Genomic DNA, 16816 nt, shown 5'->3' on the forward strand with positions numbered 1-16816 from the left:
CGGCGGCAAATGGGCTGTCCATCCGGTTGGTAGCGGTCGCGGGGTCGTCCTCTCCATGTCGGGTATCTCCGGGGTCTCATCCATGGAATATCCTCTCTACGGTTTGCGAACTCTATCTTGGGTCCTCTCATCTCCTGCATGGTTTTAGCCATTGAAGCAAAAACATCAGTTAAAGAGTCAAGCTTTTGTTGAAGAGCCTCATTAGTACTGGGCCCCAGGGGCTTAGCAATGGCCCCGGACATAGCTGATGTCACTGGCACTCCCTGTTGTTGAGGTGCCTCTGCCATAGGTTGCGCAGGATCCTGATCCCGAGGTGCCTCTGCCAGCTGGAGACGTATAGCGCTCTCCTTTAATTGAGCAAATGTCAATTCAGGGTTCTTAAAAACAAGCATGCTCACATGCCCCCGGTGAGAAGGGGTGTAGAGTCCCTCCATAAATTGATCTCTTAGCAGTTTATCCGCTCCGGTGTTAAAAATGGGTTCAGCCAGTGTAAGTGATTTAAGGGCTTCCTGCAGGTTTAAGGCAAAGTCTCTCACACCCTCATTAACTTTTTGTTTGCAATTAAAGAATCGTATTTTAGCTTTGCTGCTGGCAGTGGTTTCAAATGTAGCTTTTAATCCAGCAAATATGCGTTCAACAGTGCCTTTTAGATCAGCTGCCCATGCTGTGACTTCTCGCTTAGCATGGCCACTTAACTGCATCATCAGGAGACTAACACGCTGAACTTCACCCACGGGGAACATGTTAAAATGGGCCAGCATCTTTTCTCTGAAATCGTCAAGGGTTTTAGGCTCACCTTCATACATTGGAAGCCACGGGCCACCTGGGGTATATGGCATCAGCACCGGCATGATGGGCGCCACTCCTTGCACCGCTGCGCTACCAGACGCTCTATCGACACTCTGTCTTTCAGCTGCATTAGCGCCGCCGGGTGCTGCGGCGTCTCCGTGCTGCGACATACTGTGCCCCCTTAGTTAATCCGGACCCTTCCGGTCCTCCGCTTCCGTCGGGATAGTGTAGATTCGTTCTGCTGTGCAGCAGGATTGGTTTTCCCCTTGCTCTGACGTCAGAGCGCTCAGCTTGGTGCCGCCCACAATGACACGCCCCCTGCTGCTCCCGCCCGCCGCGCGCTCTGTAATGGCGGATTCTGAAGTTTTTCAGTTAGACTGGGGCTCAGATAATGGCGTAGCTCAATTAACAGTCTCGCGCCTAACGGTTATGAGGTGATTGCCTCAGGGGATGGCGGCCATCTTTACTCCATTATAACCAATGGGGAAAAGTCACTTTCAATAGTTTTTAATGGGAAATGGAATTTTCTTTAATAAAGTCAATTTTCACGATTTTTCATCCAAGTTTTCAAAGTTTTGGGCTCCAATCACGGCACACAATACCCGGTATATGGGCTGGCTCCATCCTGTTCGTGACGCCAATTGTGACGCCCGAGAGACCGGGGTACCCAGCACCGGACCAATGGGGTCTGTCTCTTGAGGGGGACGTCACGGGTGGCTTGACCCGGTGCTGTGGCCTCAGGCAATGCACAGTGTAAAGGGTATCGTGAGGGAACAGGCACTTACTTGATCAGCAGCAGGTTCTCCCAGCGGTAATGATCCCAATCCTGGATAGATGGCTATTGTCCAAATGAAAGACTGAGGCACTGAAACGTTTAACCAGTTTACTTTAACATAAAAGGATTTACAACCAGTCCTGTCACCGGAGTCTGTATGGGAACTCTGAGTTACTTTGACCCTGCCGGGGTCTTCGCCTCTTATTGTACGCAATATCTGTGTGGCCCTGCTGCTGTATGTGAACTGGCTGCCGGCCCAATCTGTCCCCTCCGGGTCCTGGTTCGACGGGCAACCCGAGTCCTTTTATCGGCTTACCCTCTCCGGGAGTACCGCTGAACTCTGTGTCTGTTACTGCGTCCGACCCTAGTGAAGCTGATATCACCTCACGTTTTTACGGTTGCTGTATTATATGTAATGAATACAGCCACGGATCCGGTATCCGTCTTTGCGCCTGTTCTGGGTAGTGATTAATGCTACCCGGTTCTCACAATGTCCTTTTTCTCTATCCCTCTTCTCCTCAGGCCGGTGATTTGGGCCTGGAAACCGTCATAGGGCTGTTAGAAATTCAGCTGTATGACCTCTCACTTTCAGCTCCTTAGCCCAACTGCCAGTTCTTCTCTCAGACCAGAATGGATCAAGGGGAGTCTCTGGAGCTCCCCCTTCTGGCCGGAGGAGGTAGTGCAGTCTTGCTATTTTAGTATTTGTATTCAGTGTCAGTAACTATATTTGTGGCAAATACCTCTAGGGGTGCCACACTACCAACAAATTTTGCAGCATAATGTAGGGCCCAGTGTGAGAAAGCTGGATCTCCCTCAGAGGTCATGGGTCTTCCAGCAGGACAATGACCCAAAACACACTTCAAAAAGCACTAGAAAATGGTTTGAGAGAAAGCACTGGAGACGTCTAAGGTGGCCAGCAATGAGTCCAGACCTGAATCCCATAGAACACCTGTGGAGAGATCTAAAAATGGCAGTTTGGAGAAGGCACCCTTCAAATACCAGGGACCTGGAGCAGTTTGCCAAAGAAGAATGTTCTAAAATTCCAGCAGAGCATTGTAAGAAACTCATTGATGGTTACCGGAAGCGGTTGGTCGCAGTTATTTTGGCTAAAGGTTGTGCAACCAAGTATTAGGCTGAGGGTGCCAATACTTTTGTCTGGCCCATTTTTGAAGTTTTGTGTGAAATGATCAATGTTTTGCTTTTTGCTTCATTCTCTTTTGTGTTTTTTTCATTTAAGACAAATTAAATGAAGATAATAATACCAAAGAATTTGTGTTTGCAATCATTTTCAGGAAGAAACGGAGTATTATCTGACAGAATTGCAGGGGTGTCAATACTTTTGGCCACAACTGTATATCTGTGTATGTGCTTGTTCACACTACAATATTTTTGGTCTGAGTTCTGTACAGGATAAAAAACGAATGGACCAATGATTATGACCGAATCTGTTTTTGATAACATATCTTGCACTAGTTTCTACCAGAGACTCGAATATTGAACTCTACTGGTGCAGAAATAATCTGTTGCCGTACGGACCGCCAGTGTTACATCCGATTTTTACGGATACATTGCAATTTTGTAACGTTGGAAACTGTAAATGATTAATAGCTGTCACTGCAAAATGATTAGCAATCTCTGCACTTTAAATGTTTTTGATTATTTGATGTATTGTGTTCAGTTTTGTTCTGTATTTTATCCCTTACGTATCTACTTTCTACCCCTTCTGCCTCTATGATGTCTTTTATATCAATGATGTATGATTTATAGTCATGTGCACTTGTGTTACTGCTTTATGACCAGAAACCTCATCGCATGGGCCAATAATGTGCAATCGTTTAGCACTTTATCTTTTTGGTGTGCTTTCTCCATTTCTACATTATACGTACATCTTCCTTACCCCAAAAATGGTAAGAATAAAAACTACCGCTCACTACACAAGCCCCAATGCTGGTCCACTGACAGAAAAATAATAAAGGTTCTGGTGTCAGAAAATGGCAATATAAACAACATTTTTATTTTTTTTTAAATTTACCAAATTCTGAATTTTTGACTGTTAGATTATAACAAAACCTATGCCAGTTTGGTGTCATCGTAATAACCGGAAGGATCATGTTGTCTGGTATTTTTTTTTACCATACAAAGAGCAACGTAAAAACGAAACACAAAAATCAATTGGAGAAATGTATTTTTGTTTTTTTTCACCATTTTACCTAATTTGGATTTTTTTTTCCCAGTACATTATATGGTAAAATGTGTCATTCACAACTACAACTCGTCCCAGAAAAAAAAACAAGCCCTCATACAGCTATGATGAAGGGAATATAGAAAAGATATGTCTCTTGGAAAAAGGGGAGGAAAAAAAGACAAATGTGCAAAAGTGAAAAATGGTTCGGTCTTGTGATGGTTAAAGTATTCTGTTTATTTCAACATTACTCGATTTTTGACAGTTTCTATCACTTTACATATATTTGATAAACACTTGTTAATGATCTGTAGTGAAGACTCCCTGAAAAAACGGATTCTAGCGGAGATCCCTGATGGAGCCATTTAGTCTGCAGGATGAACAATGCCCGGTATGGAGGCCAGATAGTCGAAAGTGACTGGCGGGGCGCAGTCAGCCGGCTGTATAAATAGGACAGGGATCAGACTGGCCGGCAGCTCTCCCGACCAAATATGGTGACACAAATCCAATTTTATAAACGAAATTCTGAATTTGTTTCCATCCCATTAAAAAAATTATTAATAATTGTAATAATAATAATAATAATTAATAATAAAAAAAACTTTCCATGTCTTTCCCATAGTATGTGATTAAGAAACTGAGCCTCCGCAACGCTCCTCGCAGAGAACGGAAAGCGGCCGAGCAAGAGGCGCAGCTGCTCTCTCAGCTGAAGCATCCCAACATCGTGGCATATAAGGAATCGTGGGAGGGTGACGATGGCCTGCTCTACATCGCCATGAGCTTCTGCGAAGGGGGAGACTTGTACCACAAACTTAAGGAACAAAAAGGCAAACATCTTCCAGAAAGCCAAGTAGTGGAGTGGTTTATTCAGATCACCATGGCACTACAGGTAGCGTAAAAAGAGTATTGGGCAACTTTTTGTGCCTTGATGATAATTGTCTTTGGGGTGTGAGGACAAGCTCCAAGTGTATTTGGGCACTTAGGTATCCTCTGTGCGCCTGTCCTTGGATCCACAGGATGTCTCATTCTGTAATGGTCTCCTTAGTACCAGTGATCTCTGACATTGGCCCAGTTTTACTGGTGCTTACGCTATTGCGGTTGGAGTCATACGTTGGGTCCGTTTCACCCGTCCGACATTCACTATCCGAGTACAGACCACACTGTACAGACTGGCCTCCAACGTGGCTGTTGAGGTCAGATCAGGAGACATGCTATCAGTCCACACATTGCGGTCCGTTCTCAGACCATGAATGTCAAACGTCTAAAACCGGCTTTAGTGGCAATGTCACCTAGTTTACCGGTGTCTTTTGTGATCATAGTTCTCCATTATTAACTGTTCATCTGCATGTTATTAACTCTTAAATGACTAGGCCTGTTTGGGCTTTAAAAGGAATCTATCATTGGAAAATAGACCTATTGTTGAAACCATGTTTTTGTGCTAAATATATTTTTTACATTTTTGGGGCATCTTTGCATTTATTAATTTTTCAATATCACAATCTGTATGAAAAATAAAAAAAAATAGAAATCATGTAATTTTCACACTAAGCATTGTCGCTTTTTTGTTTTTTAGACTTTTAAACGTTTTGTTGTTTCAGGAAACAACACGTGTACGTTAGCCACAATCCAAAATAGTCAGATCCCAACCTGTTCGTTTGTATTAAAGTACCTGATGAGCCTGTGCAGGGCAGACAGCAGGGTCAGCTGTGTAACAACGCCTATTGTGATTGATGGGTCTTGTGTTATCAGCTGTCATTGTAATTCTTCCTCTGAAGATAATGAGCCTGCTGAAAACTCTGCCTGAAAGACATGAAGTATGAGTCTAAAATAAGCCTTAGTGGCCAGTGTGAAAATTGCAAGAGTACTAATTTTGTTTTTTAATAAAGATCATTATGTGGAAAAAAAAATTGCATTTTTTAAAAATGCATGTAACAGAAAAAAATGTCTAGGAAGGTAACCACTATAGAAGTAAAATAGTTGCTACCTTGTTCCACTGACAGAAACCTGTCCTAGAATTTTGATAGTACAGGTACCTGTGAGCATGTGCAGAAGGAAGCGTCATTGTTGTGATCTGGAAATACTTAAACTTTGTATTATCATTCTAAAAGACATGGTGACAGACAGAATGGCCTCTTCTTACGTCAGCCCCTCTGGTAGCTCCAGTATTAGATTAATTAGACAGGGTGGAAAACAGTGTGAGCAGCCTCTCCTCTCCTTACCTCTCCTCCCTCCCCCCGGTATCACCAGTATTAGATAGAGGTGTGAGCAGCCTCTTCTTCCCTCAGCGCTCCTAGTATCTCCAGTATTAGATCACGTGGGCAGCAGTGTGAGCAGCCTCTTCTTCCCTCAGCGCTCCTAGTATCTCCAGTATTAGATCACATGGGCAGCAGTGTGAGCAGCCTCTTCTTCCCTCAGCGCTGTAGTATTAGATCAGATAGACAGGGAGGACAGCAGTGTGAGCAGCCTTTTCTTACCACAGCACTCTTATCTCCTGTATTAGATCAGATAGACAGGGTGGACAGCAGTGTTAAAGGGAACCTGTCACCCCGAAAATCACGGGTGAGGTAATCCCACCGGCATCAGGGGCTTATCTGCAGCATTCTGTAATGCTGTAGATAAGCCCCCGATGTTACCTGAAAAAGGAGAAAAAGACGTTAGATTATACTCACCCAGGGGCGGTCCCGCTGCTGGTCAGGTCGGATGGGCGTCTCCGGTCCGCTCCGGTGCCTCCTATCTTCTTTCCATGACGTCCTCTTCTGATCTTCAGCCACGGCTCCGGCGCAGGCGTACTTTGCTCTGCCCTCTTGAGGGCAGAGGATAGTACTGCAGTGCGCAGGCGCCGGAAAGGTCAGAGGCCCTGCGCACTGCAGTACTTTGTCTGCCCTCAACAGGGCAGAGCAAAGTACGCCTGCGCCGGAGCCGTGGCTGAAGATCAGAAGAGGACGTCATGGAAAGAAGATAGGAGGCGCCGGAGCGGACCGGAGACGCCCATCCGACCTGACCAGCAGCGGGACCGCCCCTGGGTGAGTATAATCTAACGTCTTTTTCTCCTTTTTCAGGTAACATCGGGGGCTTATCTACAGCATTACAGAATGCTGCAGATAAGCCCCTGATGCCGGTGGGATTACCTCACCCGCGATTTTCGGGGTGACAGGTTCCCTTTAATAACTTCTACTTACCCTAGCACCCCTGGCATATCTAGTAGTAGATCAGACAGACATTATGGATAGCACTATGAGCAGTCTCTTCTTACCTCCGTACCCCTGTTATCTTCAGTATGCGATTAGAAAGATATAGTGGACAGCAGTGTGAGCAGCCTCTTCTTACCTCAGCACTGCTGATATCTCCAGTATTAGATCAGGGTAGAAAGCAGTGTGAGCAGTCTCTTCTTACCTCAGCAACCTTAGTATCTCCTGTATTAGATAAGATAGGCGGGGATGGCAGTGTGAGCAGCCTCTTCTTATCCCAGCACCCCTGATATTTCTAATATTAGATCATAAAGATATGGTGGATGGCAGTGTGAGCAGCCTCTTCTTACCTCAGCACCCTTACTATCTCCTGTATTAGATAAAATAGGCAGGGGCGGCAGTGTGAGCAGCCTCTTCTTATCTCAGCACCCCTGATATCTCTAATATTAGATCAGAAAGATATGATGGACAGCAGTGTGAGCAGCCTCTTCTTACCTCAGCCCTGCGATATCTCCAGTATTAGATCAGATAGACAGGATGGACAGCAGTGTGAGCAGCCTCTTCTTACCTCAGCACTGCAGATATCTCCAGTATTAGATCATGGTGGAAAGCAGTGAGAGCAGTGTCTTCTTACCTCAGCACTCCTGATATCTCCAGTATTAGATCAGGGTGGAAAGCAGTGTGAGCAGCCTCTTCTTACCTCAGCACCTTTAGTATCTCCTGTATTAGATAAGATAGGCAGGGGCGGCAGTGTGAGCAACCTCTTCTTATCTCAGCACTCCTGATATCTCAAGTATTTGATCAGGGTGGAAAGCAGTGTGAGCAGCCTCTTCTTACCTCAGCACCCTTAGTATCTCCTGTATTAGATAAGATAGGCGGGGACAGCATTGTGAGCAGCCTCTTCTTCCCTCAGCACTCCTGAAATCTCCATTATTAGATCAGATAGTGTGGACAACAGTGTTAACAGCCTTTACTTATCTCAGCACCTCTGGTATCTAGTATTAGATTAGATAGGCAAGATGGACACCAGTGTGAGCAGTCTCTTCTTACCTCAGCACCCTTAAGGTACCGTCACACTAAGCGACGCTGCAGCGATACCGACAACGATCCGGATCGCTGCAGCGTCGCTGTTTGGTCGCTGGAGAGCTGTTACACAGACAGCTCTCCAGCGACCAACGATGCCGGTAACCAGGGTAAACATCGGGTTACTAAGCGCAGGGCCGCGCTTAGTAACCCGATGTTTACCCTGGTTACCATCGTTAAAGGAAAAATTAACAAACACTACATACTTACCTACCGCTGTCTGTCCCCGGCGCTGTGCTTCTCTGCTCTGGCTGTGAGCGCCGGTCAGCCGGAAAGCAGAGCGGTGACGTCACCGCTCTGCTTTCCGGCCGCTGTGCTTACAGCCAGTACAGGAGGAGTGCAGAGAAGCAGAGCGCCGGGGACAGACAGCGGTAGGTAAGTATGTAGTGTTTTTTTTTTTACTTTAACGCTGGTAACCAGGGTAAACATCGGGTTACTAAGCGCGGCCCTGCGCTTAGTAACCCGATGTTTACCCTGGTTACCAGCAAAGACATCGCTGAATCGGCGTCACACACGCCGATTCAGCGATGTCAGCGGGAGATCCAGCGACGAAACAAAGTTCTGGACTTTCTTCCCCGACCAGCGATATCACAGCAGGGGCCTGATCGCTGCTGCCTGTCACACTGGACGATATCGCTAGCCAGGACGCTGCAACGTCACGGATCGCTAGTGATATCGTCTAGTGTGACGGTACCTTTAGTATCTCCTGTATTAGATAAGATAGGCGGGGATAGCAGTGTGAGCAGCCTCTTCTTCCCTCAGCACTCCTGATATCTCCATTATTAGATCAGATAGTATGGACAACAGTGTTAACAGCCTTTACTTATCTCAGCACCTCTGGTATCTAGTATTATGTAGATTAGATAGACAAGATGGACACCAGTGTGAGCAGCCTCTGTTTGCCACAGAACACTTAGTATCTCCTCTATTAGATCAGACTGACATGGTGGATATCAGTATGAGCAGCCTTTTATTACCTCAGCACTCCTGGTATCTCCAGTAAAAGATCACAAAAATATGGTGGATAACAGTGTGAGCAGCCTCTTCTTCCCTCAGCGCACCTGATACCTCCAATATTAGATAAGATAGACACGGGGCAGCAGTGTGAGCAGCCTCTTCTTACCTCTGCACTCCTTGCATCTCCGTTATTAGATCAGGATATCCACTAGGAACACCTTCCCGCACATGAAGGGAGGGGCAGTGCTTTCTATTACACATGCTCAGAGGTATCTGTCCTATTAATATTTATTTATATGTCATTTTTGTGACACACGGAGCTATTTTTTTTTTCGTTATCTTTATACTAGAGTTCTTTCTTTTTTAAAGTACACCTGTCAGTTGCTTCATGTTGCCCAAACCTCATTCAGTGTAAAGTATATTGCTCTCTGAAATGCTCCATCATTTCAGAAATGGAATAGTTAGCAGATCTAACCTGAGACCAGAGTAGACCGCTCCTCCCAGCGCTGCTCCTAGTGAGTGACTGATATCTCGCTCTGCGAGAGACCTGTCAATCACCTGTAGCAGTGCAGAGAAAAGCCGGCTAGTGGGTTGTGCCAGACTAGTCTCAATCTCTTAGGCTACGTTCACATTTGCGTTCTGCCGGGCTGCGTCGGGCGCCACCGTGGCGACGCATGCGTCATGCGCCCCTATATTTAACATGGGGGCGCATGGACATCCGTTTGCATGCGTTTTGTGATGCATGCGTCTTTTTTGCCGCAAGCGTTAGGGCGCAGAGGACGCAGCAAGATGCATTTTTTTTGCGTCCAAAATCCGGCAAAAAAAAAGGACGCATGCGTCGCAAAACTATGCGTTTTGCATGCGTTCTTGTTTGCGTTGTGCGTTGCGTCGCCGACGCAGCAGCGCACAACGCAAATGTGAACGTAGCCTTACTTTGGTCCGGAGCCTTTCAGAGAAAAACATTACTCGTGCAGCCAGTTTCCACGTCATGCTGCCCGTGGCTTAGGCAGTATGAATCAGCTAACGGGTTATACATTATTTCAGTTACCTGTACAAAAAGAAAAAAAAAACTATAATTTTTCTTTACAAACTCTAGTTCTCTATTCTTGAAATTTGACAAAAAAAATCCCATTTTGAAATTCTGTCCTTTATTTTGGTTGTGTGGTACTTATGTGTGATGGGAGTGGTTATAACAATCGTTGGCCTGAGCTTTTTTTTCTTTTATATGAATTAAATGTTATATCTCTTTGTATATTTATATGTATTATTGGTATATAATATGTTCACTAAGAGGTAAAAGAAGTCCGGTCGACATTTACCATCATGGTGGAGAACCGCCTCCTGTCCAGTCTTTAGTCACTGGCATTGCTGATAAGCTTTGCGATGCCAGTGGGGCATCGGGCAATATGTGATCACCAGGTCTACTTTTTTCTGTGTTCACTCATTAAAGGGGTTTTCCTGGACTATTTTATTTTTTTTACCATGACAAGTAGCTGCTACCAGAGGCAACCAGCTGCCTGTTCTACCTGGTGCCAACTGAGAGCTGTCACTGACCGCTCCTGCCGGCGATTCAGCTGCTCATCATCAACATAGCAGCTATTCTTCTTTTTGGCTGCACTGTCAGCACTGCATAACTCACAGCGTCATGTGGATTGACTGTTGGTTCCCCGCATTTAGGCAGCAGGGAGCCGGCTATCAATCAGCATAATGTCGGCAGTCACCGCCCGTCAACAGAGTACAGCAGAAGAGAAACCGCTGCTTTGTCTACGTGACATCAGTGGAAGCTGCAGAACCGATCAGCGGCCGCTCTGTGCCAGTATAGATCGGCGCTGGGCAGATCAGATAGGTTATTAACAACTACCTGCCTGTTAGTTTTTAGACCAGTTGTAGTCCTGGACTACCCCTGTAAACACTACATAGAATTCACAAGAGAAGAAACATATCATTATAAATTCCATTATCTTCTCAGAAGGCAGGTACAATGTCCTAAGACTTTTCTGTAACTGGGCTAACCAATCTAGTTTTGCGAGTCTGAGAATTCAGCTGATCCTTTTTCCACTTATGAAGCTGTGTTATGCAATGTCCTTATCACTGTCTGCCATTAACATTGTTCCATCCTCTTTTCGCAGTATTTACACAATTTGCATATTATGCATCGAGACTTGAAAACGCAGAATATTTTCCTGACTAAATCGAACATCATCAAAGTAGGAGACCTGGGGATTGCCCGGGTCCTGGATAGCCAGTATGACATGGCCAGCACTCTCATTGGGACCCCTTACTATATGAGCCCAGAGCTGTTTTCTAATCAGCCATATAATTATAAGGTACTGACCCATTTACTATACATTATTAACCTCCATTTGTATTAAAGGGAATCTGTCGCCAGGATTGTGCTACCTAATCTGTCAGCCGAAAAGCCCGCACACTACACCAAATAATATATGAAATTTTTATTGGGTACACCAAAAACAGCAACAAACACATATAAAACATAAGTAAAAGCAGCACAAGAGCACCCCACTCATGGACCCCCTACAAATACATGATTAATGACAAAATGATAAATGCAAAATAGCAAAGAATAGTGGCTAATATGTATCCTACTCAGACCAATATAAACCTATAATAGGAAATTGGTCATATATGACCTGCATTTATCCGTATACATCCTCCCCTGACGAAGCCGTACGGGTTACGGCGATACGCGTTGGGTCGCGCCCCGCTCCCATTTTCATCTGGGGCCCCCTCCTGGTTGGTATTTCCCTCCTTTGTTGGTCTGCGAGTCATACTTTTACTATGGCCTATATATTTGGCTCTGTGCTACTTTAGGTGCACACGTGACTAGGGCCGTTTCATACATTTCTCTATCTGTGCCGGCCTGGTTACTGGCCTTCTATGGGCTATGGTGGCTTGCCCTTCGGAATATTTCAGAGCATGACCAATTTTCTATTATAGGTTTATATTGGTCTGAGTAGGATACATATTAGCCACTAAATTACTTGTCGCTGTGTCTCTGTTTTGTTACATGGTAATTTTAGGAGGTCGTATATATTTGCCATTCCACATGCATTTGCATTTGTCTACATGTTTTTGATGACTATTATATATTTATATCCATATTCTTTGCTATTTTGCATTTATCATTTTGTCATTAACCCCTCTGTGACCTTAGACGTACTATCCCGTCGAGGTGCCCTGGGCTTATCTGACCCTGGACGGGATAGTACGTCATAGCCGATCGGCCGCGCTCACGGGGGGATCGCGGCCGGGTGTCAGCTGCTTATCGCAGCTGACATCCGGCACTATGTGCCAGGAGCGGTCACGGACCGCCCCCGGCACATTAACCCCTGGCACACCGCGATCAAAGATGATCGCGATGTGCCGGCGGTGCAGGGAAGCACCGCGCAGGGAGGGGGCTCCCTGCGGGCTTCCCTGAGCCCCCCGCAGCAACGCGATGTGATCGCGTTGCTGCGAGGGTCTCCTCACCTCCCTCCCTGCTCGAGCCCCGGATCCAAGATGGCCGCGGATCCGGGTCCTGCAGGGAGGGAGGTGGCTTCACAGAGCCTGCTCAGAGCAGGCACTGAAGGCTGCAGCGCTGCATGTCAGATCAGTGATCTGACAGAGTGCTGTGCAAACTGTCAGATCACTGATCTGTGATGTCCCCCCCTGGGACAAAGTAAAAAAGTAAAAAAAAAAATTTCCAAATGTGTAAAAAAAATAAAAAAAAATATTCCAAAATAATGAAAAAAAAAAAAATATTATTCCCATAAATACATTTCTTCATCTAAATAAAAAAAAAAAACCAATAAAAGTACACATATTTAGTATCGCCGCGTCCGTAACGGCCCGACCTATAAAACTGGCCCACTAGTTAACCCCTTCAGTAAACACCGTAAGAAAAAAAAAAAAAAAACGAGGCAAAAAACAACGCTTTATTATCATACCGCCGAACAAAAAGTGGAATAACACGCGATCAAAAGGACAGATATAAATAACCATGGTACCGCTGAAAGCGTCATATTGTCCCGCAAAAAAAGAGCCGCCATACAGCATCATCAGCAAAAAAATAAAAAAGTTATAGTCCTGAGAATAAAGCGATGCAAAAATAATTATTTTTTCTGTAAAATAGTTTTTATCGTATAAAAGCACCAAACCATAAAAAAATGATATAAATGAGGTATCGCTGTAATCGTACTGACCCGAAGAATAAAACTGATTTATCAATTTTACCAAACGCGGAACGGTATAAACGCCTCCCCCAATAGAAATTCATGAATAGCTGGCTTTTGGTCATTCTTCCTCACAAAAATCGGAATAAAAAGCGATAAAAAAATGTCACGTGCCCCAAAATGTTTTCAATAAAAACGTCAACTCGTCCCGCAAAAAACAAGACCTCACATGACTCTGTGGACCAAAATATGGAAAAATTATAGCTCTCAAAATGTGGTATTGCAAAAAATATTTTTTGCAATAAAAAGGGTCTTTCAGTGTGTGACGGCTGCCAATCATAAAAATCCGCTAAAAAACTCGCTATAAAAGTAAATCAAACCCCCCTTCATCACCCCCTTAGTTAGGGAAAAATAAAAAAAAATGTATTTATTTCCATTTTCCCATTAGGGCTAGGGTTAGGGCTAGGGTTAGGGCTAGGGTTAGGGCTAGGGTTAGGGCTAGGGCTAGGGTTAGGGCTAGGGTTAGGGCTAGGGCTAGGGTTAGGGCTAGGGTTAGGGCTAGGGTTAGGGCTAGGGCTAGGGTTAGGGTTAGGGCTAGGGTTAGGGCTAGGGTTAGGGCTAGGGCTAGGGTTAGGGCTAGGGTTAGGGCTAGGGTTAGGGCTAGGGTTAGGGTTAGGGTTAGGGCTAGGGTTAGGGCTAGGATTAGGGTTAGGGTTGGGGCTACAGTTAGGGTTGGGGCTAAAGTTAGGGTTAGGGTTTAGATTACATTTACAGTTGGGAATAGGGTTGGGATTAGGGTTAGGGGTGTGTCAGGGTTAGAGGTGTGGTTAGGGTTACCGTTGGAATTAGGGTTAGGGGTGTGTTTAGATTAGGGTTTCAGTTATAATTGGGGGGTTTCCACTGTTTCGGCACATCAGGGGCTCTCCAAACACGACATGGCGTCCGATCTCAATTCCAGCCAATTCTGCGTTGAAAAAGTAAAACAGTGCTCCTTCCCTTCCGAGCTCTCCTGTGTGCCCAAACAGGGGTTTACCCCAACATTAGGGGTTATCAGCGTACTCAGGACAAATTGGACAACAACTTTTGTGGACCAATTTCTCCTGTTACCCTTGGGAAAATACAAAACTGGGGGCTAAAAAATAATTTTTGTGGGAAAACAAAAAGATTTTTTATTTTCACGGCTCTGCGTTATAAACTGTAGTGAAACACTTGGGGGTTCAAAGTTCTCACAACACATCTAGATAAGTTCATTGAGGGGTCTAGTTTCCAATATGGGGTCACTTGTGGGGGGTTTCTACTGTTTAGGTACATTAGGGGCTCTGCAAACGCAATGTGACGCCTGCAGACCAATCCATCTAAGTCTGCATTCCAAATGATGCTCCTTCCCTTCCGAGCCCTCCCATGCGCCCAAACGGTGGTTCCCCCCCACATATCGGGTATCAGCGTACTCAGGACAAATTGGACAACAACATTTAGGGTCCAATTTCTCCTGCTAACCTTGGAAAAATACAAAACTGGGGGCTAAAATATAATTTTTGTGGAAAAAAAAATATTTTTTATTTGCATGGCTCTGCGTTATAAACTGTAGTGAAATACTTGGGGGTTCAAAGCTCTCACAACACATCAAGATGAGTTCCTTAGGGGTCTACTTTCCAAAATGGTGTCACTTGTGGGGGGTTTCTACTGTTTAGGTACATTAGGGGCTCTGCAAACGCAATGTGACGCCTGCAGACCATTCCATCTAAGTCTGCATTCCAAATGGCGCTCCTTCCCTTCCGAACCCTCCCATGCGCCCAAACGGTGGTTCCCCCCCACATATGGGGTATCAGCGTACTCAGGACAAATTGGACAACAACTTTTGTGGTCCAATTTCTCCTGTTACCCTAGGGAAAATACAAAACTGGGGGCTAAAAAATAATTTTTGTGGGAAAAAAATTTTGTTTTATTTTTATGGCTCTGCATTATAAACTTCTGTGAAGCCCTTGGTGGGTCAAAGTGCTCACCACACATCCAGATAAGTTCCTTAGGGGGTCTACTTTCCAAAATGGTGTCACTTGTGGGGGGTTTCAATGTTTAGGCACATCAGTGGCTCTCCAAACGCAACATGGCGTCCCATCTCAATTTCTGTCAATTTTGCATTGAAAAGTCAAACTGCGCTCCTTCCCTTCCGAGCTCTCCCATGCGCCCAAACAGTGGTTTACTGCCACATATGGGGTATCAGCGTACTCAGGACAAATTGGACAACAACTTTTGAGGTCCAATTTCTTCTCTTACCCTTGGAAAAATAAAAAATTGGGGGCAAAAATATAATTTTTGTGAAAAAATATGATTTTTTATTTTTACGGTTCTGCATTATAAACTTCTGTGAAGCACTTGGTGGGTCAAAGTGCTCACCACACCTCTAGATAAGTTCCTTAGGGGGTCTACTTTCCAAAATGGTGTCACTTGTGGGGGGTTTCAATGTTTAGGCACATCAGTGGCTCTCCAAACGCAACATGGCGTCCCATCTCAATTCCTGTCAATTTTGCATTGAAAAGTCAAATAGCTCTCCTTCCCTTCCGAGCTCTCCCATGCGCCCAAACAGTGGTTTACTGCCACATATGGGGTATCAGCGTACTCAGGACAAATTGGACAACAACTTTTTGGGTCCAATTTCTCCTGTTACCCTTGGTAAAATAAAACAAATTGGAGCTGAAGTAAATTTTTTGTGTAAAAAAGTTAAATGTTCATTTTTATTTAAACATTCCAAAAATTCCTATTAAACACCTGAAGGGTTAATAAACTTCTTGAATGTGGTTTTGAGCACCTTGAGGGGTGCAGTTTTTAGAATGGTGTCACACTTGGGCATTTTCTATCATATAGACCCCTCAAAATGACTTCAAATGAGACGTGGTCCCTAAAAAAAAATGGTGTTGTAAAAATGAGATATTGCTGGTCAACTTTTAACCCTTATAACTCCCTAACAAAAAAAAAAATTGGTTCCAAAATTATGCTGATGTAAAGGAGACATGTGGGAAATGTTACTTATTAAGTATTTTGTGTGACATATCTCTGTGATTTAATTGCATAAAAATTCAAAGTTTGAAAATTGCGAAATTTTCAAAATTTTCGCCAAATTTCTGTTTTTTTCACAAATAAACGCAGGTACTATCAAAGAAATTTTACCACTATCATGAAGTACAATATGTCACGAGAAAACAATGTCAGAATCACCAGGATCCGTTGAAGCGTTTCGGAGTTATAACCTCATAAAGGGACAGTGGTCAGAATTGTAAAAATTGGCCTGGTCATTAACGTGCAAACCACCCTTGGGGGTAAAGGGGTTAATCATGTATTTGTAGGGGGTCCATGAGTGGGGTGCTCTTGTGCTGCTTTTACTTATGTTTTATATGTGTTTGTTGCTGTTTTTGGTGTACCCAATAAAAATTTCATATATTATTTGGTGTAGTGTGCGGGCTTTTCGGTAGTCCTTTTCTCTTTTTTTGTTCATGTGGCTTTTTACTACCGGCCTTTTGGCACCTCCCTGTTATTTGATTTACGGTTGTGCGCCTTGTTTCCTTCTTTTTTACCTAATCTGTCAGCGGCATAATGTAGAGACGGATACAATTATTTCACGGATGTGTCACTTACTGGGCTGCTTGCTGTAGTTTAAATAAAATCAGTTTTATCA

The 16816-nt window shown here is 44.5% G+C and overlaps 1 protein-coding gene across 4 annotated transcripts in view; it reads left to right on the forward strand.

Annotated features, from left to right (window-relative positions):
* The window catches only part of NEK4 (NIMA related kinase 4), a 138423-nt gene that overhangs the window by 32069 nt on the left and 89538 nt on the right, over positions 1 to 16816 (forward strand). For all 4 annotated transcript variants that reach the window (XM_069736822.1, XM_069736819.1, XM_069736821.1 and 1 more), the window contains exons 2-3: positions 4369 to 4635; positions 11104 to 11301. In XM_069736822.1, coding sequence (XP_069592923.1) covers positions 4369 to 4635; positions 11104 to 11301 — 465 coding nt within the window. The remainder of the gene's footprint in view (positions 1 to 4368; positions 4636 to 11103; positions 11302 to 16816) is intronic.

Source organism: Ranitomeya imitator, chromosome 8 (assembly GCF_032444005.1).
Source record: "Ranitomeya imitator isolate aRanImi1 chromosome 8, aRanImi1.pri, whole genome shotgun sequence".
Lineage (NCBI taxonomy): Eukaryota > Metazoa > Chordata > Amphibia > Anura > Dendrobatidae > Ranitomeya > Ranitomeya imitator.